The sequence below is a fragment of the Cyprinus carpio genome, chromosome B16 (assembly GCF_018340385.1).
Source record: "Cyprinus carpio isolate SPL01 chromosome B16, ASM1834038v1, whole genome shotgun sequence".
NCBI classification, from domain to species: domain Eukaryota; kingdom Metazoa; phylum Chordata; class Actinopteri; order Cypriniformes; family Cyprinidae; genus Cyprinus; species Cyprinus carpio.
The window spans coordinates 11,142,446-11,163,304 of NC_056612.1; the positions used below are offsets into that span (position 1 = coordinate 11,142,446).

The 20,859-nt window shown below is 34.6% G+C and overlaps 3 protein-coding genes across 5 annotated transcripts; all 3 read right to left on the reverse strand.

The window, feature by feature from the left end:
• Window positions 1-989: 989 nt before the first annotated feature.
• fabp4b (fatty acid binding protein 4b) lies at window positions 990-2,508 on the reverse strand. The gene is made up of 4 exons (XM_019094308.2): window positions 1,958-2,508; window positions 1,638-1,813; window positions 1,395-1,496; window positions 990-1,216 (listed from the first exon to the last, which is right to left on the reverse strand). Exons 1-4 carry the CDS (start codon window positions 2,028-2,030, stop codon window positions 1,163-1,165), a joined length of 405 nt encoding a protein of 134 aa, XP_018949853.1. The 5' UTR covers window positions 2,031-2,508; the 3' UTR covers window positions 990-1,162.
• Window positions 2,509-6,007: 3,499 nt separating this feature from the next.
• Window positions 6,008-12,723, reverse strand: stmn2a (stathmin 2a). Its single transcript, XM_019094351.2, has 5 exons — window positions 12,525-12,723; window positions 10,283-10,378; window positions 8,982-9,157; window positions 8,597-8,788; window positions 6,008-7,854 (listed from the first exon to the last, which is right to left on the reverse strand). The coding sequence occupies exons 1-5, from the start codon at window positions 12,541-12,543 to the stop codon at window positions 7,795-7,797; spliced, it is 543 nt and encodes a 180-aa protein (XP_018949896.1). The 5' UTR covers window positions 12,544-12,723; the 3' UTR covers window positions 6,008-7,794.
• A 2,636-nt stretch (window positions 12,724-15,359) lies between these two features.
• On the reverse strand, window positions 15,360-19,254 carry upp1 (uridine phosphorylase 1). 3 transcript variants are annotated; one of them, XM_042740714.1, is made up of 8 exons: window positions 19,041-19,254; window positions 18,858-18,908; window positions 18,355-18,466; window positions 18,106-18,264; window positions 17,192-17,306; window positions 16,812-17,021; window positions 16,581-16,727; window positions 15,360-16,390 (listed from the first exon to the last, which is right to left on the reverse strand). In XM_042740714.1, the coding sequence occupies exons 2-8, from the start codon at window positions 18,893-18,895 to the stop codon at window positions 16,242-16,244; spliced, it is 930 nt and encodes a 309-aa protein (XP_042596648.1). In that variant the 5' UTR covers window positions 18,896-18,908; window positions 19,041-19,254; the 3' UTR covers window positions 15,360-16,241. The 3 variants fall into 3 exon arrangements, with proteins under 3 accessions (XP_042596648.1, XP_042596646.1, XP_042596647.1); XM_042740712.1 differs by having other exon boundaries at window positions 18,858-18,912; XM_042740713.1 differs by having other exon boundaries at window positions 18,858-18,916.
• Window positions 19,255-20,859: the final 1,605 nt, after the last annotated feature.

Here is a 20,859-nt window from a genome sequence, read left to right on the forward strand (position 1 = left end):
TAGGATCACAAAAGAAGAATGTATATTTTAGAAGCAAAAGTTGCAAGGAGCTGCAGCTGCTAAAGTAGAGCTAATCCTGGGGGTATTGAGGTTATTAGACTCAGGAAAGCATTGTGAGCTGGACTGCTGAGGATTAACACATCACATGTTCACCGGGCACCAGGAGCTGCTGATGAATGCTGCTCGGATCATATCTTTTTATGCTTCCGATTGGATCTCAAGCATCTTGCCATTTTGCATGGGAAACAGTGTGGGGTGTTCTGCAGGCCCAGGAAGCACATACCTGCATGGCAATCACAGTTTAATGGAAATTGTATATGAAATTTATTCTAGAGTTTTTGAACAAAATAAATAGATCTTTAGATCTTTAGATCTTTCTTGTAAGTTCAGTGATTAGCATTTTATTGGTTCCAAATACAAATGAAAGTGTTTGCTATAGTGTTATCCAATTATATTTATGTTATGCTGTGTTATGTAATAATGCTCAGCTAGTAATTTCATGTCATTATTTTCCAGTTCCTCAGCTCTTTGGTCACATATTTCATTCTTAAGTTGCACAGGTATATTTGTAGCAATAGCCAATAATACACTGAATGGGTCAAAATTATTGATTTTTCTTTTATGCCAAAAATCATTAGGATATTCAGAAAAGATCATGTCCGATGAAGATATTTTGTACATTTCCTACCGTAAATATATGAAAACCTAATTTTGATTAGTAATATGCATTGCTAAGCACTTAATTTGGACAACTTTAAAGGTGATTTTCTCAGTATTTAGATTTTTTTTTTTTTTTGCACCCTCAGATTCCAGATTTTCAAATAGTTGTATCCTAACAAACCATACATCAATGCAAAGCTTTTTTATTTAGCTTTCAGATGGTGTATAAATCTTAATTTCAAATAATTAAACCTTATGACTGGTTTTGTGGTCCAGGGTCACATATAGGAACAAAAATTGTTTATATCCAATAAATCGTCAGTCAAATGAGTAAACACACATTTTATCTTTTGTATTTTTTTTATTATGTTTACAAAGCAAAAAAATATATATATTGCAACAAAGCAATTCATATTCCACATTAAATCAGTCAAATTCAACCAAATTAAAATCTAATGAGGTCTTTAATTGGTCTTAAAGCCCAGAGTTTGTGCATCTTTTATCATGCATCTTTCTCATATGTCCTGATAGCAACCACATCATCCATGACACATTTCTGAAGAGAGAGAAAGAGACAGATTAGCAGCATGCTGAACAATGGATGCAACACTGAAAAGCCTAATCAAAGCAGATGTTTTTGTAGTAAAATAAAGGTAAAATTCATTTATTTTTTAACATGTACGTAAATTAAGCATTTGTTTTAATATTGTGCATATGGCTTGTTGTACACATACCGCTATCATTTTGGAGTCTTGAATCTCTCTTTCAATTATTGTGGTCTTCCCCTCCCAGGTCTGCTTTTGAATAAGTTTGCCATCTTCAAGGCTCATAGTAGTCTGAAGAGAATGAAAATAAAGGGACACAATTATGTTCAAAAAATAATAAAATACTTTCCACACACGCACATACACTTTTAAAATAGAAAAGTCTAATACTATATGATTTATATATATATATATATATATATATATCCTTACCCTGACTTTCCTGTCATCTGCTGTTGTCTCATCAAATTCTTCATCTAATTTGAATTTGATTTCCAGGGTCCTGAAGGTAGTGACAGCTTTCATAGAGATGAACCCTTGCTCATCCACAGCAATCGACAGACTGGGTTTGGCTAGGTTAGCCATTTGCCTAGAAGCAAAACCAGCACCTGTGTACAAATACAGATTTGCTTGTAATAGATAATGGCATTACTGGTATTACAGCAGGTGAACTAATAGACCTACAGCTGGACAAAAAGCTGCCTCATGACATTAGTAGTATACATAATAATAAAATATTTAATGTATCTTACCTACAGCCTTCATGTATTCATCAAAATTGTCACTTGAAGTCATTTTCCATTTACCAACAAACTGCTCAACCATTGTTATTTATATGGTCAGTATTTTATAAAAACAGACAGAAGAGTTTTTGTTTAATGTGTATAAAAAGTATTGCAAAGGCTCAGTGCAGAACAGAGGGAGATTTAAAGAGTGCAAGGATAAGAATCTCCGCTCACTGACCAATCAGTCAAAATGCTGTGATACTTTAGAATTTGATTGGTTAAAAGATTTTGAAAGGCGAGGGCTTGATAGATTAGGTAAAACGTCAAACCATATAGTAAAATGTTGATTGTGCAAATAATAATAACAATAATCTGATATTTTTAAACAAGAGCTGAGTTTTGTTGAAGTAAGAACGTGCATCTAGTTTTGAGACATACATTAGATGCAAAATTTAATCTTTGTTCTTAATGAGTATTAATAATGAATTTACTGTTTGTATCTGCACGTAATCAGCCCATAAACTGGTAGCATTTATCTAAGCACAACAAACCCACAGTAGCTGAACGTATGTATTACGCTTTTTTTCTTCTCGCTGTCCTAGTTTAGTACAAAACAGAAACGGCGCCATCTGCTGATGATTAATAGTGAAGCAAAGCTACATTATACGGAATATACAGCAGTTTTATAGTCCTGACATTAAAGAGCATAATACTCAGACATAAGGGCATGAGGGCCATTAGTTTCTGTTTTTATTCACTTAGGATCAAAACTGGAGATGATTTCACCGACATGTCAAACAAAAATAATCACTTTATTCACAAGCTGCAACAATGCAAATCAACAGCAATCTTCTTCAGTCATAACTCACAAAACTCACAAAACATTTGGTTGAATAAAAATATTTGGATTTTATATTTAAAAGTTACCTCAAGTTAATTTCATCTTCATGGACGACGTGCCCCAGCTCATCGAGGTTGCGTCATCATTATATATATTATATACAGGTGCATCTCAATAAATTAGAATGTCGTGGAAAAGTTCATTTATTTCAGTAATTCAACTCAAATTGTGAAACTTGTGTATTAAATAAATTCAATGCACACAGACTGAAGTAGTTTAAGTCTTTGGTTCTTTTAATTGTGATGATTTTGGCTCACATTTAACAAAAACCCATCAATTCACAGTCTCAACAAATTAGAATATGGTGACATGACAATCAGCTAATCAACTCAAAACACCTGCAAAGGTTTCCAGAGCCTTCAAAATGGTCTCTCAGTTTGGTTCACTAGGCTACACAATCATGGGGAAGACTGCTGATCTGACAGTTGCCCGGAAGACAATCATTGACACCCTTCACAAGGAGAGTAAGTCACAAACATTCATTGCCAAAGAAGCTGGCTGTTCACAGAGTGCTGTATCCAAGCATGTTAACAGAAAGTTGAGTGGAAGGAAAAAGTGTGGAAGAAAAAGATGCACAACCAACCGAGAGAACCGCAGCCTTATGAGGATTGTCAAGCAAAATTGATTCAGGAATTTGAGTAACCTTCACAAGGAATGGACTGAGGCTGGGGTCAAGGCATCAAGAGCCACCACACACAGACGTGTCAAGGAATTTGGCTACAGTTGTCGTATTCCTCTTGTTAAGCCACTCCTGAACCACAGACGACGTCAGAGGCATCTTACCTGCGCTAAGGAGAAGAAGAACTGGACTGTTGCCCAGTGGTCCAAAGTCCTCTTTTCAGATGAGAGCAAGTTTTGTATTTCATTGGGAAACCAAGGTCCTAGAGTCTGGAGGAAGGGTGGAGAAGCACATAGCCCAAGTTGCTTGAAGTCCAGTGTTAAGTTTCCACAGTCTGTGATGATTCAGGGTGCAATGTCATCTACTGGTGTTGGTCCATTGTGTTTTTTGAAAACCAAAGTCACTGCACCCGTTTACCAAGAAATTGTGGAGCACTTCATGCTTCTTTGCTTCCTTGCTTCCATCACTTCATGCTGACCAGCTTTTTGAAGATGCTGATTTCATTTTCCAGCAGGATTTGGCACCTTCCCACACTGCCAAAAGCACCAAAAGTTGGTTAAATGACCATGGTGTTGGTGTGCTTGACTGGCCAGCAAATCACCAGACCTGAACCCCAGAGAGAATCTATGGGGTATTGTCAACAAGAAAAAAATAAAAAACAAAAAAAAAAAAAATGCAGATGAGCTGAAGGCCACTGTCAAAGAAACCTGGGCTTCCATACCACCTCATCAGTGCCACAAACTGATCACCTCCATGCCACGCCGAACTGAGGCAGTAATTTAAGCAAAAGGAGCCCCTACCAAGTATTGAGTACATGTACAGTAAATGAACATACTTTCCAGAAGGCCAACAATTCACTAAAAATGTGAAGTATTATAAAGTATTCTAATTTGTTGAGACTGTGAATTGATGGGTTTTTGTTAAATGTGAGCCAAAATCATCACAATTAAAAGAACCAAAGACTTAACTACTTCAGTCTGTGTGCATTGAATTTATTTAATACACAAGTTTCACAATTTGAGTTGAATTACTGAAATAAATGAACTTTTCCACGACATTCTAATTTATTGAGATGCACCTGTATATGTGTGTGTGTGTGTGTGGTAAGCTGTGACCGGAAATACAGAATGAAACCATAATGGAGTAGGCCTACAGTATTGCACAAAGGTCTCTAAGTTCAAATATATGCACTCAGTGGAACAATAATTAGTTTAAAGAATCTGTAGAGAGGGGAAATAGAAGAAAAAAGAAGAAAATGCGGTGCAATAAGAGGCTTCTTGCAGAGGCTGATTATTTTATTGCTTGTTCTGCTGCACTAGCAGAACTGAATCAATTACTGCCTACCACATATTTTCCCACGGGCTGGAAGCTGCTGAGACAGCTGGTGCAGTTGGAATCAGTGCGGACAGTCTGACAGAAAAAAAAGAGAGAAAATTCCTATCATAGGTTATTTATGTTTATTTATTTATTTACTTACTTTTAATTTTTATTTATTTATTTATCCCACTAAAATGATCCATAATTTAAAAAATAATAATTAAATAAAAATAAATATATAAAAGAAAAAAGTATTTATAATAGAATGACAATACAAAACAGATCGAAAATACATCGATCTATCTTTTTCTTATATTTCATTAAAGTAAGAATAGTAGTCATCAAAATATACTGTAACATTCATTCAAATCAAATGTGTAATTTAAAACTGAAAATGTTATATATTTGAAATATATTTTATATTAATGAATAAATTAAATTAATATATAATAAAAAATATATAATAGCACAATATGGCTCTCTATTTTTATACTTCTGTGAACTTTGTTTTATGGTATTAATTTATTCTTTTCTGTTTGCTGGCAAGAGAAGATTTGAGTGGGTGATTTGGAATTAATTTCTTTGCTTTACACCATCTGTAAGTAATATAAAGGAATAGTCATTACTTTTAATAGCAAGCATATTTTGTTGAAACTGTTATTTAAATAGAAATTATTCTTCACTGCAACTGCTGTATGCTTGGAAAAAGAATATATACTGTATATATATATATATATATATATATATATATATATATATATATTATATATATATATATATATATATATGCATATATATTTATATTATATATATATATATGCATATATATATATATATATATATATATATATATATATATATATATATATATATATATACAGTATATATTCTTTTTCCAAGCATACACCATATATGTGTATATACACATACACACACACACACACACACACACACACACACACACACACACACACACACACACATATATATATATATATATATATATATATTCTTGTGTGTTAAATCAAGATGTTTGAAGGGAAAGACCCAGCACCCAAATAATTAAATGAAACAAATAATTTAGATGAAGAAATTATGTTCTTACACATTATGTTCTCAAGCATATTATGTTAATAAGCTTAGCCCATGCGTTATAAAAGGTTTACTGTCATCTGCTGGTGAAGCGCTGTAATGAAATTGACAGAAGCTTTATACAAAGCAAACAACACAGTACACCATGTTCACAGAACCCCAAACCTTTATTTTCACCAAATTTTGCACACACAGAAATGAGAGGGGGAAAAGACCATTTTGGCAGCCGAAGACACTTCAAGCATATTTATAGAGGAGACAGTGATAAGAAAAACAAATCCAAGTAAAATCATAATCATTCAGTGCATATTCCGCATCACTTCACTTCCAGAGAGAAAGGGCACAAATGCTCGGTCAACCTAACGTGGACACACACACTTACACACACTCACTCCAGTCGCAAGAAAATCAAATAAATAGAAAATAGTCACACGTCAAAGGCTGTAGTTGGGAGTATATGAGGATACATTCAGCTGGTAAAGATGTTACCTATTTTATCAAGCCAGGCAGATGCCAGAACATTCAGAGATATACGACTCCCTTTATTACACTGCTGCACTAATGAAGATGTCTACTCCTGCTAGAGACAGATGACAAACATCAGCCTTGAGTGCTGAAGGCCTGAATCAATGTAGAGGAACGGGGCAGGTCAACGAAAAGAAAACCTCGCTCAAAGGGAGCAACAGGGTAAGAACCGGCTGGTTATTTTTTCCTTTTCTTTTGTAATATAACGCAGGCTATGTCAAGCTGTCTAGACTCTCATCCAAACGTTCCAGAAAGGGTGCAGTTTCCAAACATCAGCCAACAAAAGAGGTCGACATGCAGATGTGCGTAACATTTCAAGAGAGTGATATTTCATTTTATGGAACGATAATAAGCAAAGAAACTAAAAATACATTTTGCTTACAAATGAAACACTATTAACATGTTTTTATTTGTTTCAGTACTCATATTTCAAGCTATTTGTTCAGGAAAATGTCTTGATCATGCTGTATATAAACGTAAGTGCACTATATATTCATGAGTCTGGGTAGGTTTGCATTTTAAAACGGAAATCTGGGGCCTGAGCACTGAAGCTTTTTGCATTCTTCACAATTACACCGAACTTCACATCATTTAACACTGCAAACGTAAGCGGGCAGCTTACTCACAACATCAAAAACCTTTCACATGATCAAACCAGACGTGCCTCAACCAAAACAACTGAGAAATCGACAAATAATAATGAAAGAATCAACATAATGTATCGTGGAGATTTGATACATTTGATTTGTTATCATTCAATCTGATAGACAGAAAGATAGATAGAGAAAAAGAGAGAGAAAGAGTGAGAGATAAAAAAGATGTATTTACAAAATAATACTTGTGTCTTCCCATTACTCTATGTAATATGGAAGCCCGTTTCTGCCACTTAATAAAAAATAAAACAAGGTAATTGCGACTTTTTATCTCACAATTCTGACTTTTTTCTCGGAATTGCGAGTTAATATCTTGCAATTCTGACTTTATAACATGCAGTTGCGAGTTATAAAGTAGAAACTGCGAGTTATAAAGTTAAAATTGCGAGATGTAAATATAATTCTGTCTTTTTTTCTCAGAATTGTGAGTTCATATCTCGCAATTCATATCTCGCAGTTTTCTCAGAATTGCGAGATATAAAGTCAGAATTGCGAGATATGAAATGGCAATTCTGAGAAAAAAAAGTCAGAATTGTGAGATAAAAAGTCGCAATTACCTTTTACCTTTTATTTTTTATTTAGTAGCGGAAACTGGCTTCCATAATGAAATCAAGCAAGACTGTTCAAACTGTATACGAGTGTGACACTAGTTGTTCTGACTGGTTTTTACCAGTGGTTGTGTGTGTGTGAGTGTGTGTGTGAGCAGGATAGGATGACGGGTTGGCTGATGAAGGGTATGAGGAGGAGAAGAATAACTTCACGCTATTAGTTCTTCCCTCAGCTCCTTGTTCCTGCGGACAATTGCAGCATGTCGCTCCTGATGGGGTCAAAACAAACATAGAATCACATACATCACAATTCTGATTATTCATTTGAGACTGATATTTAAAATAATTATTACCTACCCAAGTAACTAACTAATGGTGTGCACATTTTTGAATGAATCGAGTGAACCAATTATTCAGTGATTCACCTATTCATAAAGACAGTCACATGCTTCGTTCATGAATCAATCAGCTGTTTGAACAAATCAGTTGACTGAATGACTCAAATTAAAACTTGACGCCACCTACTGGTGGTTTTAATTTAATATTTAGAGTATCATTTCACATTCGTTTAAAAATTAAAAAAAAAATAATAATAATTTTTTGTCATGTCTACTTAATGCTTTTCACAATATCTAATTGGCACATCATGTAATTTGATTCAAAAACTATAATTGCTGGACAGCTGTAATATATGCAATAATATTTCTAAAAAGTCAAACACAAAAATTATAATAGAAATATTAAATAATAATTAAATTTTATAAAATACACTTTATAAATAAAACTTAACTTATAAATGAAACAATTAAATTCTACAATATTTAAGCAATATTTCCTCAATTACTCAATGTTCATTAAAAATTAATTTTGAATATATATATATATATATATATATATATATAATATAATAATTTAATAATTTAATTATACTATATTTAAACCATTTTTACTCCACGTTTATTTCAATTGTTTTTGAATATATATAAATATTATAAAAAGTGTTTTGCTCACCTTCTCATGCAGGCGTTCCATTATGGCTGCCAGTTGGGCCTCACGGTTTTCCTTGTTCTGCTCCATCTTCAGAATCAGCTTTTCCTCTGCCATCTTGCTGAAGTTGCTGTTTTCCTCCATGGCTTTGAGCAGCACATCCCTCTCGTGCTCACGTTTCTCAGCCAGAACTTTGAGCACATGAGCTTCCTGGGACTGTTGAGGAAAGTCATTATAAGCATGAGCATCCAAACATAAAGGCGTGGAATGGCATTCAGTTCCTCAAGGTTAAATGGATTCTAATGCGGTTGACCAGTATTTATTGATTCATGTACATTTGTCTGTGGTAATAAAACTGTAAGCTGTCTAGTTACAGCTATTAATCTTTGATTCATTCAGTCCCACTGACCCTCCTGCGGTTCTCAGCAGCCTCCAGCTTCTTCTGGATGTCCTCCAGTGACATATCCCTCTTCTTTGGAGGAGAGGTGATGCTGTGGGCCACGTCTGACACGGGTGAGGGGGGTTTCAGAATCACCTCGAAGGCCTGGCCTGAGGCCCTTTTGTTTATTGGCTTAACTTCCATATCTACAAGACAACGACCAATGTCAAATAACCTTGCTTAATAAAATGCTTTAGTAAATCATAATTATGGCATAAAAAGTCATAGTTATTAGATAAAAAATTTGATACTAAGTCCATAATTATGAGAAAAGGGTTTAAATAATGACATACTGATGACATGTCATAATTATGACTTCTTATGTCATTATTTTTTGACTTTGTCTTCATTTCAACTTGCTCACATGATCTTACTGACTGAATTTGACATGACCCAGTATGTCATAATCTGACTTGTGTTATAATTTAGACTTTTATTTAATTATAGATTTTTTTTTTTTTTTGTATCTCAATTTAAAATTTTGGTTTAATTTTGACTCTTTATGTCATAATTATAATTTACCAAATCAGGATTTTTTTTCTTTAAAAAAAAAAGTTAAATGTTTTCAGAGAATTTAAAAGCATAATTAATCAAGATTCTGCAGGACATGAACAACATTTTAAATATGTTTTTGCAATTATTGTCATAAAAAGCTGAAATTGACATAAAATGTCAAAATATTGACACACTAAGTTATAATTATGACATGATTTAAAATCAGAAAAGTCTATTTTTAGGTCATCATTATGACTTTTCACTTCATAATTTAGACTGTCATAATAGTGACTTTATCTCATAATTATGACTTAGTATGTTATTATTTTGACTTTCTCAAAAAGAAGTTGTAATTATAATTATGAATTATTATTTCACTTTTTGACATTTTATGTCATAATTTCAGCTTTGTATATCAGATTTGTTTTATCTTAGTTTTGACTTTGTCATTTTTATGATTTATTAAAGCATGAATATGTTTTCTTATGAAGCAAATATGGGCTTCCAAATATAATTAATGTTTTGAAAAATCAATGTTTTTATAAATTTAAGAGTATAATCGATAAATAAAAAAAACAACTGAAACAAGACAATCAACGTTTTAAATGTCTTTTGTTTAAGCCCTATGTATTTAAATTTATTATATAAAAAAGTTATATTAATTTAATTTATTATGTAACAACATATTAATTAGATAAAATATCAGTTACAGCACCTCTGTTTTTTACTATAGTTGTCTACTGCTTCAAACCAAACTGATTAGTTCTCTCACTTACCTTCAAACTCACAGACAAGGTTGTTGCGTGTCTGTGGGCTGAAGCAGGAGCAAATGAGCGAGAGCATGGACAGCTCCTTCATCTTCTCCTTGTATGCTGGAACAACACATAATTGGCTCCTTGTTAGTCGTACACACATCCACTACTCTAGCACAGATGTGCTGAAGTTTACAGGCCAGAGCATACTGCCCGGTCTCTACAGCTCTTCAGAGGATTCAACCAGTGCCTCCACTTCAGTTTATACTCTCATCTCATCTCTGATCATCTGTCTCTATGATGCTTCAGCTGAGTGACTGACAAACTCTGCTACTTTAGCAACATTAGCTCATTTTTAAAAGGCTATGATTATCATTACAGTGGTGAACAATGAAAAAAAAAATGGATTTAAATAGTTAAATATCAGCAGGAATTAAGTGCACATGATTAAAATGTGAGGAATTTTCCAACACTATCACAATACACTGAAAAAAAATGTTTTAGAATTTAGTTTCAAACAATTATAACTCCACCCTCGCCGTTAAATTTCACACACATGGAATTTTAAAGCTGAACGGCTGAAATACTATTTTCATATATTTCCATTTTATTTCCAACTTTGAAAAATCAGTGCGTTTTATTTCCTCAGTGGATAACAAATAAAACGCATAACATAATAAACTAGCTGGAATACAGCTTGGCAAATCCCTGGAAAACTCATATTAGCATAAAAACTGGCACAAATGGAGTCTACGGAGAGACTTTTCTACAGCTTGCAGACTCATGAAAAATGCAGGAGGCACACTAATGACACTTCCCATTTCCTGCCCTCTGTAGCGTTTTACAGATTACAAGCACATCTAACAGCCCATTAGCTAAAAACTTACCATCAGACACCATGCAGACTAGGACACACTAAACAAGAGTAACTAAATAAAAAAAATGATGCAAGTATGATAGCCATCAATTAGTTATATGATAAGATGAGACAGAAATCCCATGCGCCCAATGTTCAAATCACACAAGGAACCTTTTTCTTGCCAGGGTCACCTACTGGTGTCCACACAGTGTCAATACTTGTGTGTCCGGTGCTGCAAAGGCCAGCAGCATCCCACTGCTGCAGGGCTGGCCGGTCTCCCAGTCTGCACCCGTTTGGCCTCATGCAACTCCTCTGCTATTCTTATCAATATCAACAACTGGGCCCACAGCTCGGAAGCCTTATACTGATCAATAAACCCTGACAGAACAAGCCCACGATAGATTCGGAAAGGTGACTTTACAGCTACAGCAATTTTGCAGGCTACACAAAGTCCAGGGAAAATAAATAAAAAATAAATAACTGTGAAATCCTCCCATGCCATCTAGTCATGAAATGACTCCACAACAAAATAAAGGTGGTTTTCACTATTGGAGAAAACCAGAATAAATTAGAAATTGTATTCTTAATCTATTTTAAATGACTCAAAGCACATTGTTTTATTGATGTTGTTTTATTAAAACAGTACTATGCGTGTGATGAATGAGCTAGGCCTGTGTGTTGTATCTCACATGAGCCTTATTAGCTGGTTTCTGACAGCATAAAAAGGTTAATTAAAAATAAAATGGAGTGTGAATAATAATCTGTCAGCTCCGTGATGCCAGCATTCAGACTTATAGTGTCTATAAAACAAGGACGATGACATCCGCAACAAAAAGCGGCTCTAATCGTCTAATTATTACATATAAAGCAAGAATCGCTGGTTAAATATGAGTTTTTGAGGGAAATGCTCAATGAGGAGGTATTCGCAGGGGTTTTATGGCTAGATTGTGCGAGCTGTGTTTCTTGGGTGCGGTCTTTCTGCATTATGATGCGAGGCGGCAGGAGCAGGTGCGCCATCGCCAATCATCATACATAAATGTCACTACTGAGAATTTTACGTATAATATTTATTCTAATTCATAATAGGAATGACATCCACTTCGTTTAGGCTATAAACTACATTAATTAGAAAAAACGCGCAATCTTACATCTTAGAGTGCCTCTAATAACGCAGAATCCAGTTGCATTCAGTGTGTGTGTGTGTGTGTGTATATAGCTTAATGTACTGTACGCACAAATAGGCTATTAATAATATAAGAAACATATTAATATAGCGTTGCATATATTCTGTAAGCATCATACATCTTGACAATAACATGGTAGGCTATAACGCTTTGCACAGACGTTTACACGTTTACAAATGCAACAATGGATTAAGATGACAAGTCCAAAATGCGCAGCACCTACCGATAGCTGTTTTGGCCATGGTGTCTCTTCTTGAATGCGTATTAATTTCCACAATGGTCGAGGTTTGTGCCAGTGGCGTTGAGAGCGGAGGATGCTTAAGGCACTGAGTCAGCAGAGCACAATGAGGAGCGCGGAGGGATGCGAGGAATGGGAGCGGCTGGCTAGTTATGATCCAGTCCGCGCAACAGCAGATTGGCCACCGGCAGCACTTCACTTCACTGACGTGAGGAGAAAAGGAAGGAAGGATGAAAAATCTAATCGAGCGCCGTGACATTTAATCTTAGCGTCGTATGTGGGTTTAAATACTTAAGGCATATATGATTGCACTGGTTTATTAACAATACCTAGACATTTCTATGAATAGGGTACAAAATAGAGCCTCGAATTCACTTTTTCTTTTCCTATTTCAAAAAACGGGCAGAGAAATTATGTGCTCACCAGTTTTTACAACCCTGCTGCAAATGTTTGCAATTATGATTTGTGCCATTTTGTATTTGTCTAAACCTTAAATAAACATTGAATAGACAATTTGTCATTAAAAAACAAAATATGCCAGAATGGGTAACATGGATGCAGATTTAAAGGTGTAAAATTTAAATTCTGTCACCATTTACTCACCGTCAAGTTTTTCCTGTATTAGTTTTGTTCTTCTGTTGAGTACAAAAGAAGATATTTTAAAGAATGTTGGTAGCCAGACAGTTAATGTATCCTTTGACTTCCATAGTATGGGGAAAAAATACTATGGAAGTCAATGGCTACCATCAACTTATTTATTTATTAGGCTGTCACTCACTGTAAGGACAAGCCAAATGTTGGTTTAAAGGGATACTCCATCCCAAAATGAAAATTTAGTCATTAATCACTTACCCCCATGTTGTTCCAAACTCGTAAAAGCTTAGTTCGTCTTCGGAACACAATTTAAGATATTTTGGATGAAAACCGGGAGGCCTGTGACTGTCCCATAGACTGCCAAGTAAATAACACTGTCAAGGTCCATAAAAGGTATGAAAGTCGTCGTCACAGAGGAGACTGTTGACAAAGGAATTGTTGAATAAAGTCGTTATTTTTGTTTTCTTCGCTTACAAAAATTTTTCCTGTCGCTTCATATAACCCAGATTGCACGTCTGATGGCAGATGGACTATTCTGACGACGACTTGCATACCTTTTATGGACCTTGACACTGTTATTTACTTGGCAGTCTATGGGACAGTCACAGGCCTTCCGGTTTTCATCCAAAATATCTTAAATTACGTTCTGAAGACGAACAAAGCTTTTACGGGCTTGGAACGACATGGGGGTAAGTAATTAATGACAAAATTTTCATTTTGGGTTGGAGTATCCCTTTAAGAGAGATGCGCTTGAGCAATTTTTCTTATAACTGTTTTAGTTACAGGCTTGAATAGTTTAGACTGGTGAAAGCAATCAACATTACAATTTGTGTAAACACTGAGATGGAGGAATGAGATTATTCACTTGTGTGCAAATGATGTTATTTATTTGAGTGTCACAATTTTAAGGAATGTTACATTTTTATAAGTGGGAAATCATGCAGCAACATGCAATATATTACAATTATGACATTGTAAGATTTGATGATAACTGATAATACAATCATAAATATCAAGACCACCTTTCAAAAAAAGAAAAAAAAGTCACATGAATAATAACATAAATGCTGTCAAGGCAACTTGGTAGGCTCTGAGACTCTGGAATAGGAATAGTTCACTCAAAAATAAAAATGTACTCACCTTCAAGATTAGTTTTTTTTTTATTAATATGAATAGATTTGGAGAAATTTAGCATTGTATTACTAATGGATCCTCTGCAGTGAATGGGTGCCGCCAGAATGAGAGTCCAAAAAGCTGATAAAAACATCACAATAATCCACAAGTAATCCACACGACTCCGGTCAATCACTAAACACCTTGTGAAGTGAAAAGCTGTGTGTTTGTAAGAAACAACTCCATCGTTAAGGATTTTTAACTTAAAATCGTAGCATATGGCCGAAATACCAGTCCATAATTCATAACGTTTCCTCCAGTAGAAAATGTTTCCTCTCACATCAAAATCCACTGAAATATTTGTTTAGAACTGCTCTGATCTGTTTTTCCCACTGCTTGTAAACTGCTTGACCTGTACGTATTTCTCTCCTGATTCAGACAACACAACATTTTCACTGGAGAAAGCAGGACAGTTTGAGGTAAAAAAACAAAAACAAAAAAAACAAACATGAAGGATTTGTTTATTACACTCAACTTGTTGATTACTTACATCACTTGTGGATTATTGAGAAGTTTTTAATCAGCTGTTTGAATACTCTCATTCTAATGACACCAATTCACTGCAGTGGATCTGTTGGTGAGTAAGTGATGCAATGTTAAATTTCTCCAAATCTGTTCAGATGAAGAAACAAAGTAATCTGCATCTTGGATGGTGTGAAGTTGAGTACATTTTTTCACAAATTTCCCATTTTTAGGTGAATTATTCCTTTAATATTCTTTATTACATCTGCTTATTTTAATATTCTAAATGTTATTAATTATGACCCTGGGTCACAAAACCAGTCATATGGGTCAGTTTTTTAAAACTGAATGCTGAATAAATAAGCTTTCCATTGATGTATGGTTTGTTATGATAGAACAATATTGTACTGAGATACAACAATTTGAAAATCTGGAATCTGAGGGTGCAAAAAAAATCTAAATATTGAGAAAATCGCCTTTAAAGTTGTTCAAATGAAGTTCTTAGCAATGCATATTACTAATCAAACATTAAGTTTTGATATATTTACGATAGGAAATTCACAAAATATCTTCATGGAACATGATCTTTACTTAATATCCTAATGATTTTTGGCATAAAAGAAAATCAGTAACTTTGACCCATACAATGTATTGTTGGCTATTGCTACAAATATACCTGTGCAACTCATCACTGGTTTTGTGCTCCAGGGTCACAATTGACTTTTATATAGTTATGTTGAGACATTGTAAACACTTTTTACACAGTATTTACATTTATTTAATATAAGACTGAAATTAGACCATATAATTTTCATTTATTAAATTATTTTATCTTTGTGTTTTATTTTTAAAAATGTTGTATAACAAAACATTCAGTTACAGGAATAAAATAATACTATCCATGTTAAGGAGAAATATCATGTAATAACTAATTTGTGAGCATTTAATTTAAGACATTTGTGAAATTTACAGTACAACTTTACAAACAAATTGTTTGTAACATAAACCAACAAACAGAGTTTTACCAAAAATCTTCTCTGGACCCTTTTAGTGCTAAAACCGCATAGTTCTCTCTCTTTTTTTATGACATCTTTCCCTTTTACACAACTACTTCATCAGGAGTATTTTTAATACAGTGCCTTTTAAAACAATAATAAATATCTGGTATTTAAGACTAATCAAAGTGTCTAGAACATAATGTGCTTGTTACCAATTTAAAAAAGAAATTAAAGTATACATTCAAGGAATGAGTTTGCATGAGCATGTTAGTAAGTGCAGTATTAAACAGTAGAAAAATTCAAAGGTATTTCTGTTATCTTGATCATATTTGATAAACTTATAGGAGCTGCTTTGCCATACAGTATGTTAAAAAAAAAAAAAAAAATCACTGTCCTGATCAAAAACTTCACTATATTTTTTCCTACCTTCACCTGGGACTGTTCTCAAAGTTTTATTAAAGAGCTTTCAAACTAACTAGCTTTTCTTAGAGGCATTCAGCTTCTTTTTGATGTAATGTCCAACCAAGACCTGAGGTCGCTGCTGGTAGTTATTCAGGACATCATGAGAGCTGGTCAGCTGGTCTCCTTTGAGTCTGTCCAGCAGTGCTACACAAACGACCGCAGCTGAAGAAACAGAAAGAAATTCAGCAGGTTTAATGTGTGACAAGAGAAAAAATTACTCAAACTGCAATAAAAGATCATAAAACTCTGGCATCCATGCATAAAGGCTTTTCAGTAATAACCTAAGCAACCAATGAAATATCACAATTTTCCACATGTATTACTCATTAACTGGTGTTTTAAAATCACATGCCTCGTAGATTGCTCAGTTTGCACATGGCCGCAAACACCGATGACTCCATTTCAATGTTACGAACTCCAGCGGCATAGGCTTCGGCAAGATAGCTCTGTTTATCTTCTTCGCTGTATGAGCAGAAGGCCCCATCCAGTCGAGCTTGACCTGTACCAAGACAGAGCGTTCAAAAGAAGCAAACCCCAACCATGCAAAAAAAAAAAAAAAAAAAAAAATTGAAAATATTTATACCTTCATAGAAGTCAAGGGTGCACATTGTGTTACCAACGACAGTCTCAAACTCCGCGAGGTCTTTGCCACACTGAAGCAGCTCCTCTGCAAGTTCCCCATCGAGTTCTGTGCTCCTGACCACTGGTTTACCCAGGATGATCTGCTCAAGACGAGGCTGGAACATAGAATCCACTGACTGTTTGGTAACCACCACAGTCCCTGGCTTTAATCCTGACAAAAGACAAACAGAAAAAACAGCTCAGGCAGAAAACAATGAGTCAGGAAATGATAAAAAAAAAAAAAAAAAACATGGTTTACAACATCAGGGTGATGTTGGGGCTGATTTTGAAAGCATGGAAACACCCTTTTGATTAAGCAGTTTAATGGTGAAAGCAGTGTACCTATTCCACCTGATGTTCCGATGCGCACTACGGTGACATCAGTGCAGCGGGCATGATACAGGAGCTTGATAAGCTCATGCAACATGATAGAGATAGATGGGATGCCCATGCCATGCTAGAACACAACGAAAAATTCAATGTTAACATTCAGACAAACTTTACTTGCAATGATGCATTTATAAATACAAAGGCACTGTAATTAAAGGTGCTTGATGACCACTGATACATAAAAATGCTACAACTCTATTCAAAAGTTTGAGGTCAGTAAGATTTATTCAATCACAAATACAGTTAAAACAGTAAACAGTCTTCGACTTGGATAATATTTTAAAATGCAACTAATTCCTGTGATGGAAAAGCTGAATTCTCAGCAGTTATTACTCCAGTATCACTAGCTATGTTTACATGCACCCCTAATAATGTTTATAATCGATTGATGGCTCTACTGGACTAAAGGTGTTCATGCTTTAATCAATCTGACTGAGCTTGATCCGAATGAAATATTAAACTGAAAGGGGTGATGTTGACCCAGATGTGCATATGTTTGTTTACATATCTTAACATTTACTATATATTTACTTAAAAAGCAATACAGATTACAGTGACTGGGCACTGTGTATGCGCTGAAGTTTTCTTTGCAAACATGTAATGCACATGTAAACAAATATTTAAAGAACCACGAGAGATTTCTTTAGGATTCTTTGATGAATAAAAAAAGTTTAAAAGAAAAGCGTTTGTTTGAATTAGACATATTTTGTAACATTATAAGTGCCTTTATTGTCACCTTTAATCAATATAATGCATCCTTGTTGAATAAAAGTATTAATTTCTCATGGAGAGAAAAAAAAAAAAAACTTACTGACCCCATATTTTTGAATGGAAGTGTACAAGTGAATGAGTTTGAGTTCACTCACACTGACAGACAGCACAGGTCCAACTTTGTACATGGCATAGCGATCGGTTCCTGCACATATATTTGGGTAATCAGCATTAGGCTCTGATAGCTTCAGCTCCTTGGCAATGTATTCAGTGAAAGACTTCATCCTCCATGGACTTCCTCCTACACACACAAACTGATACAAAACATACAACCAAGTGAGTTAGACAGACCTCAATCATTCTAAAGGAGTAGGATTTTAGTATGGAAAGGAACTGAAGTTTACTTTGACGTCTCCAAACATGGCTGGTAAGTCGTGAGTGGATGTTCCCAGGTTAAAATGGTAAAGGATGTCATCTGTCATGGAGTCTAAATGAGGATTGTTCACATATATGGACCTATGCAGGGGAAATATAAGTCGAGCAGTTATATCAAATGGGACAGCTGATGGTTATTGTCCATACTGTTTGGTGGACTGTTTAAAGTAACACTTTAACCACACAATATATAACGTAATAACAGTCAGGACTATGTAACTCAGGGGTCGTGAGAAGGGCGCTGACAGGAACATGATTTCCGTTTTGTAGCGCTTCTCATAGAACTACATGAAACTTTTCCTCACGGAACAACATTTGTGTCCAGCGAATGAATGCTATTTCTCTAGTGCTTGAGTAACACATATAAAATCTTTACATAAATTACTAAATGACATATGAAACGGAAAGGCTGAAAGTCCACGCACATATAAAGAATAATGAAATAATGAAGACAAGATTGTTTCATTCGTACCTATCGCAAGCCCCGTTCTTCTCTTCACCCAGCGGCATTTTCAGTTTTTTTTTTTTTTTTCCTGAGATGGACACACAAATCGTCTTGTTTAACAACTAAACCTATGCAGAATAAACAACTGTGCCTAACAATAACCGTATTCATTAAAGATTAGAGTCTCTTGACAAAGCTCAATGTTCGTTACCGTGAGGTGGATGTTTATAACGCCTCCTGATGTAGTGTCCGCCGGCAAGGTCACTTGATAAAATACCGTGGGTTTCGGTCAGTTGCTGCTGTCAAACATCCGGCTGTGCCACTGGTGTACGTGACGGTGTCTCACGAGCATCGTGTGTATTTTTCCCGCAAGTCCTGCCTCCTGCGGCAGGATGAGCTAGTTGGAGCAACGGATTGGACAGTTGAGAAATCCTTCATAGCAACGATCAGGTTAGAGGCGGGGCCTCGTGTCTGCGGGCTGGATACTGGCATGAGAGCACCGCTGACGTCATAGACAATCCACACAAAAATTTACTATTTCTTGACATTGAGGTGACTATCAAGTGTTTTAATTTACCTGAAATCACATCACATTAACTATAGATATGTTGCACCAACGTATGATGATTTGCGTTATTTTCAAGTAATATCGTTTAATTTAGTTTGAAATCTACTTTTTATTTGATATATCTCTTGCAATATAAATATATGTTAACAGTGATGAGGAAAATGTTTGCCACCATCTTGATTTGTTCTGTTTATATATCTCATACTAAATTGTTGAATATACACAATCTAAAACACAGACATCTAAATAAAGCAAAAACAGAGTTTACAAACCATACATAAACACAAACAGCCAAAAAAATAAAATTTTTTCACTCACCAGCCAATTTGGCTACTAAATTTTTAAGTTACCGGCCATTCATAACTTCTACTAGCCAAAAAATAAATAACTAAATAAATAAAACTAACAGAAATAAATAACCAGCTTGAGGCTGTCTACACGGGCCATGACAAAGTAACTGTTGCAAATAATTTTGTGTCAGTACTAGTGGTGTGCGATATTGACAAAAAATAATATCTCAATATTTTCTGGAATTTTATTGATAAATATAATTAGACTATATTTTGCTAAGGTCGTTATTGTGCTGATATCTTAAGGACTACCGGGGACAGCTGACTCCTAAAGTTTTTTATATATTTCATATTCTGTGTGGTCAGTTCACAGCAGTGATAGAAATGAATCTTTTCCAATAAGTTTAAATAGATTTTTACCTTTTATGGGCATTTCTACCTTAATAAAGCCATTTTTTCCCCTAAAACTGTGTAAGTCAAATTCTTACATTTAATCACTCAATTATAATAATAATACATTTAGGCTGTGACTAAAATTAAATCAGTATCAACAAAATTAATCTTTGCAGAAGTTGCATATGAAGTGGCATTTAGATGTAGTTAGATGTAGTTTGAACTGAATGCTTTAACATACAGTTACAAATGCATAAATAATGTGTTGATATTTTAAACATGAAATATTGAATACTGATATTTGAAATTAATTAAAAAAATATTAAAAGATACTTTAAAAATGTAAAATTAAAACAATTAAAACCGCCAGTAGGTGGCAACAAGACACAGGGAATCATCACGATTGAACCGAATCATTTAAACGGTTGATTCATTCAGGAACGAAACATGTTCATGTTGCTCATCATGTTGCTCAGGCTATGTCTACATTAATCCGGATACATTTGAAAACGGCATTTTTGTTTTAAAATGCTCTCTGTCCACACTAGTATTTTCAAGCGTTTTCCAAAAGTGTCTCATCCACACAGAAACATAAGAAAAAAGTTAAATTCGCTTTCTGCGCATGCGTAAAGCCTCAAAAAAGCTTACTGCAGATTATACACGGAACAGACATGAAACATTTTCATTCAGTTTTTCTGACAGGAAAATTTATACATTTTATTTACTAAAAGACCTCACCATTCACTGACGCGTCCAGGTGGCACACACTCACGATTGT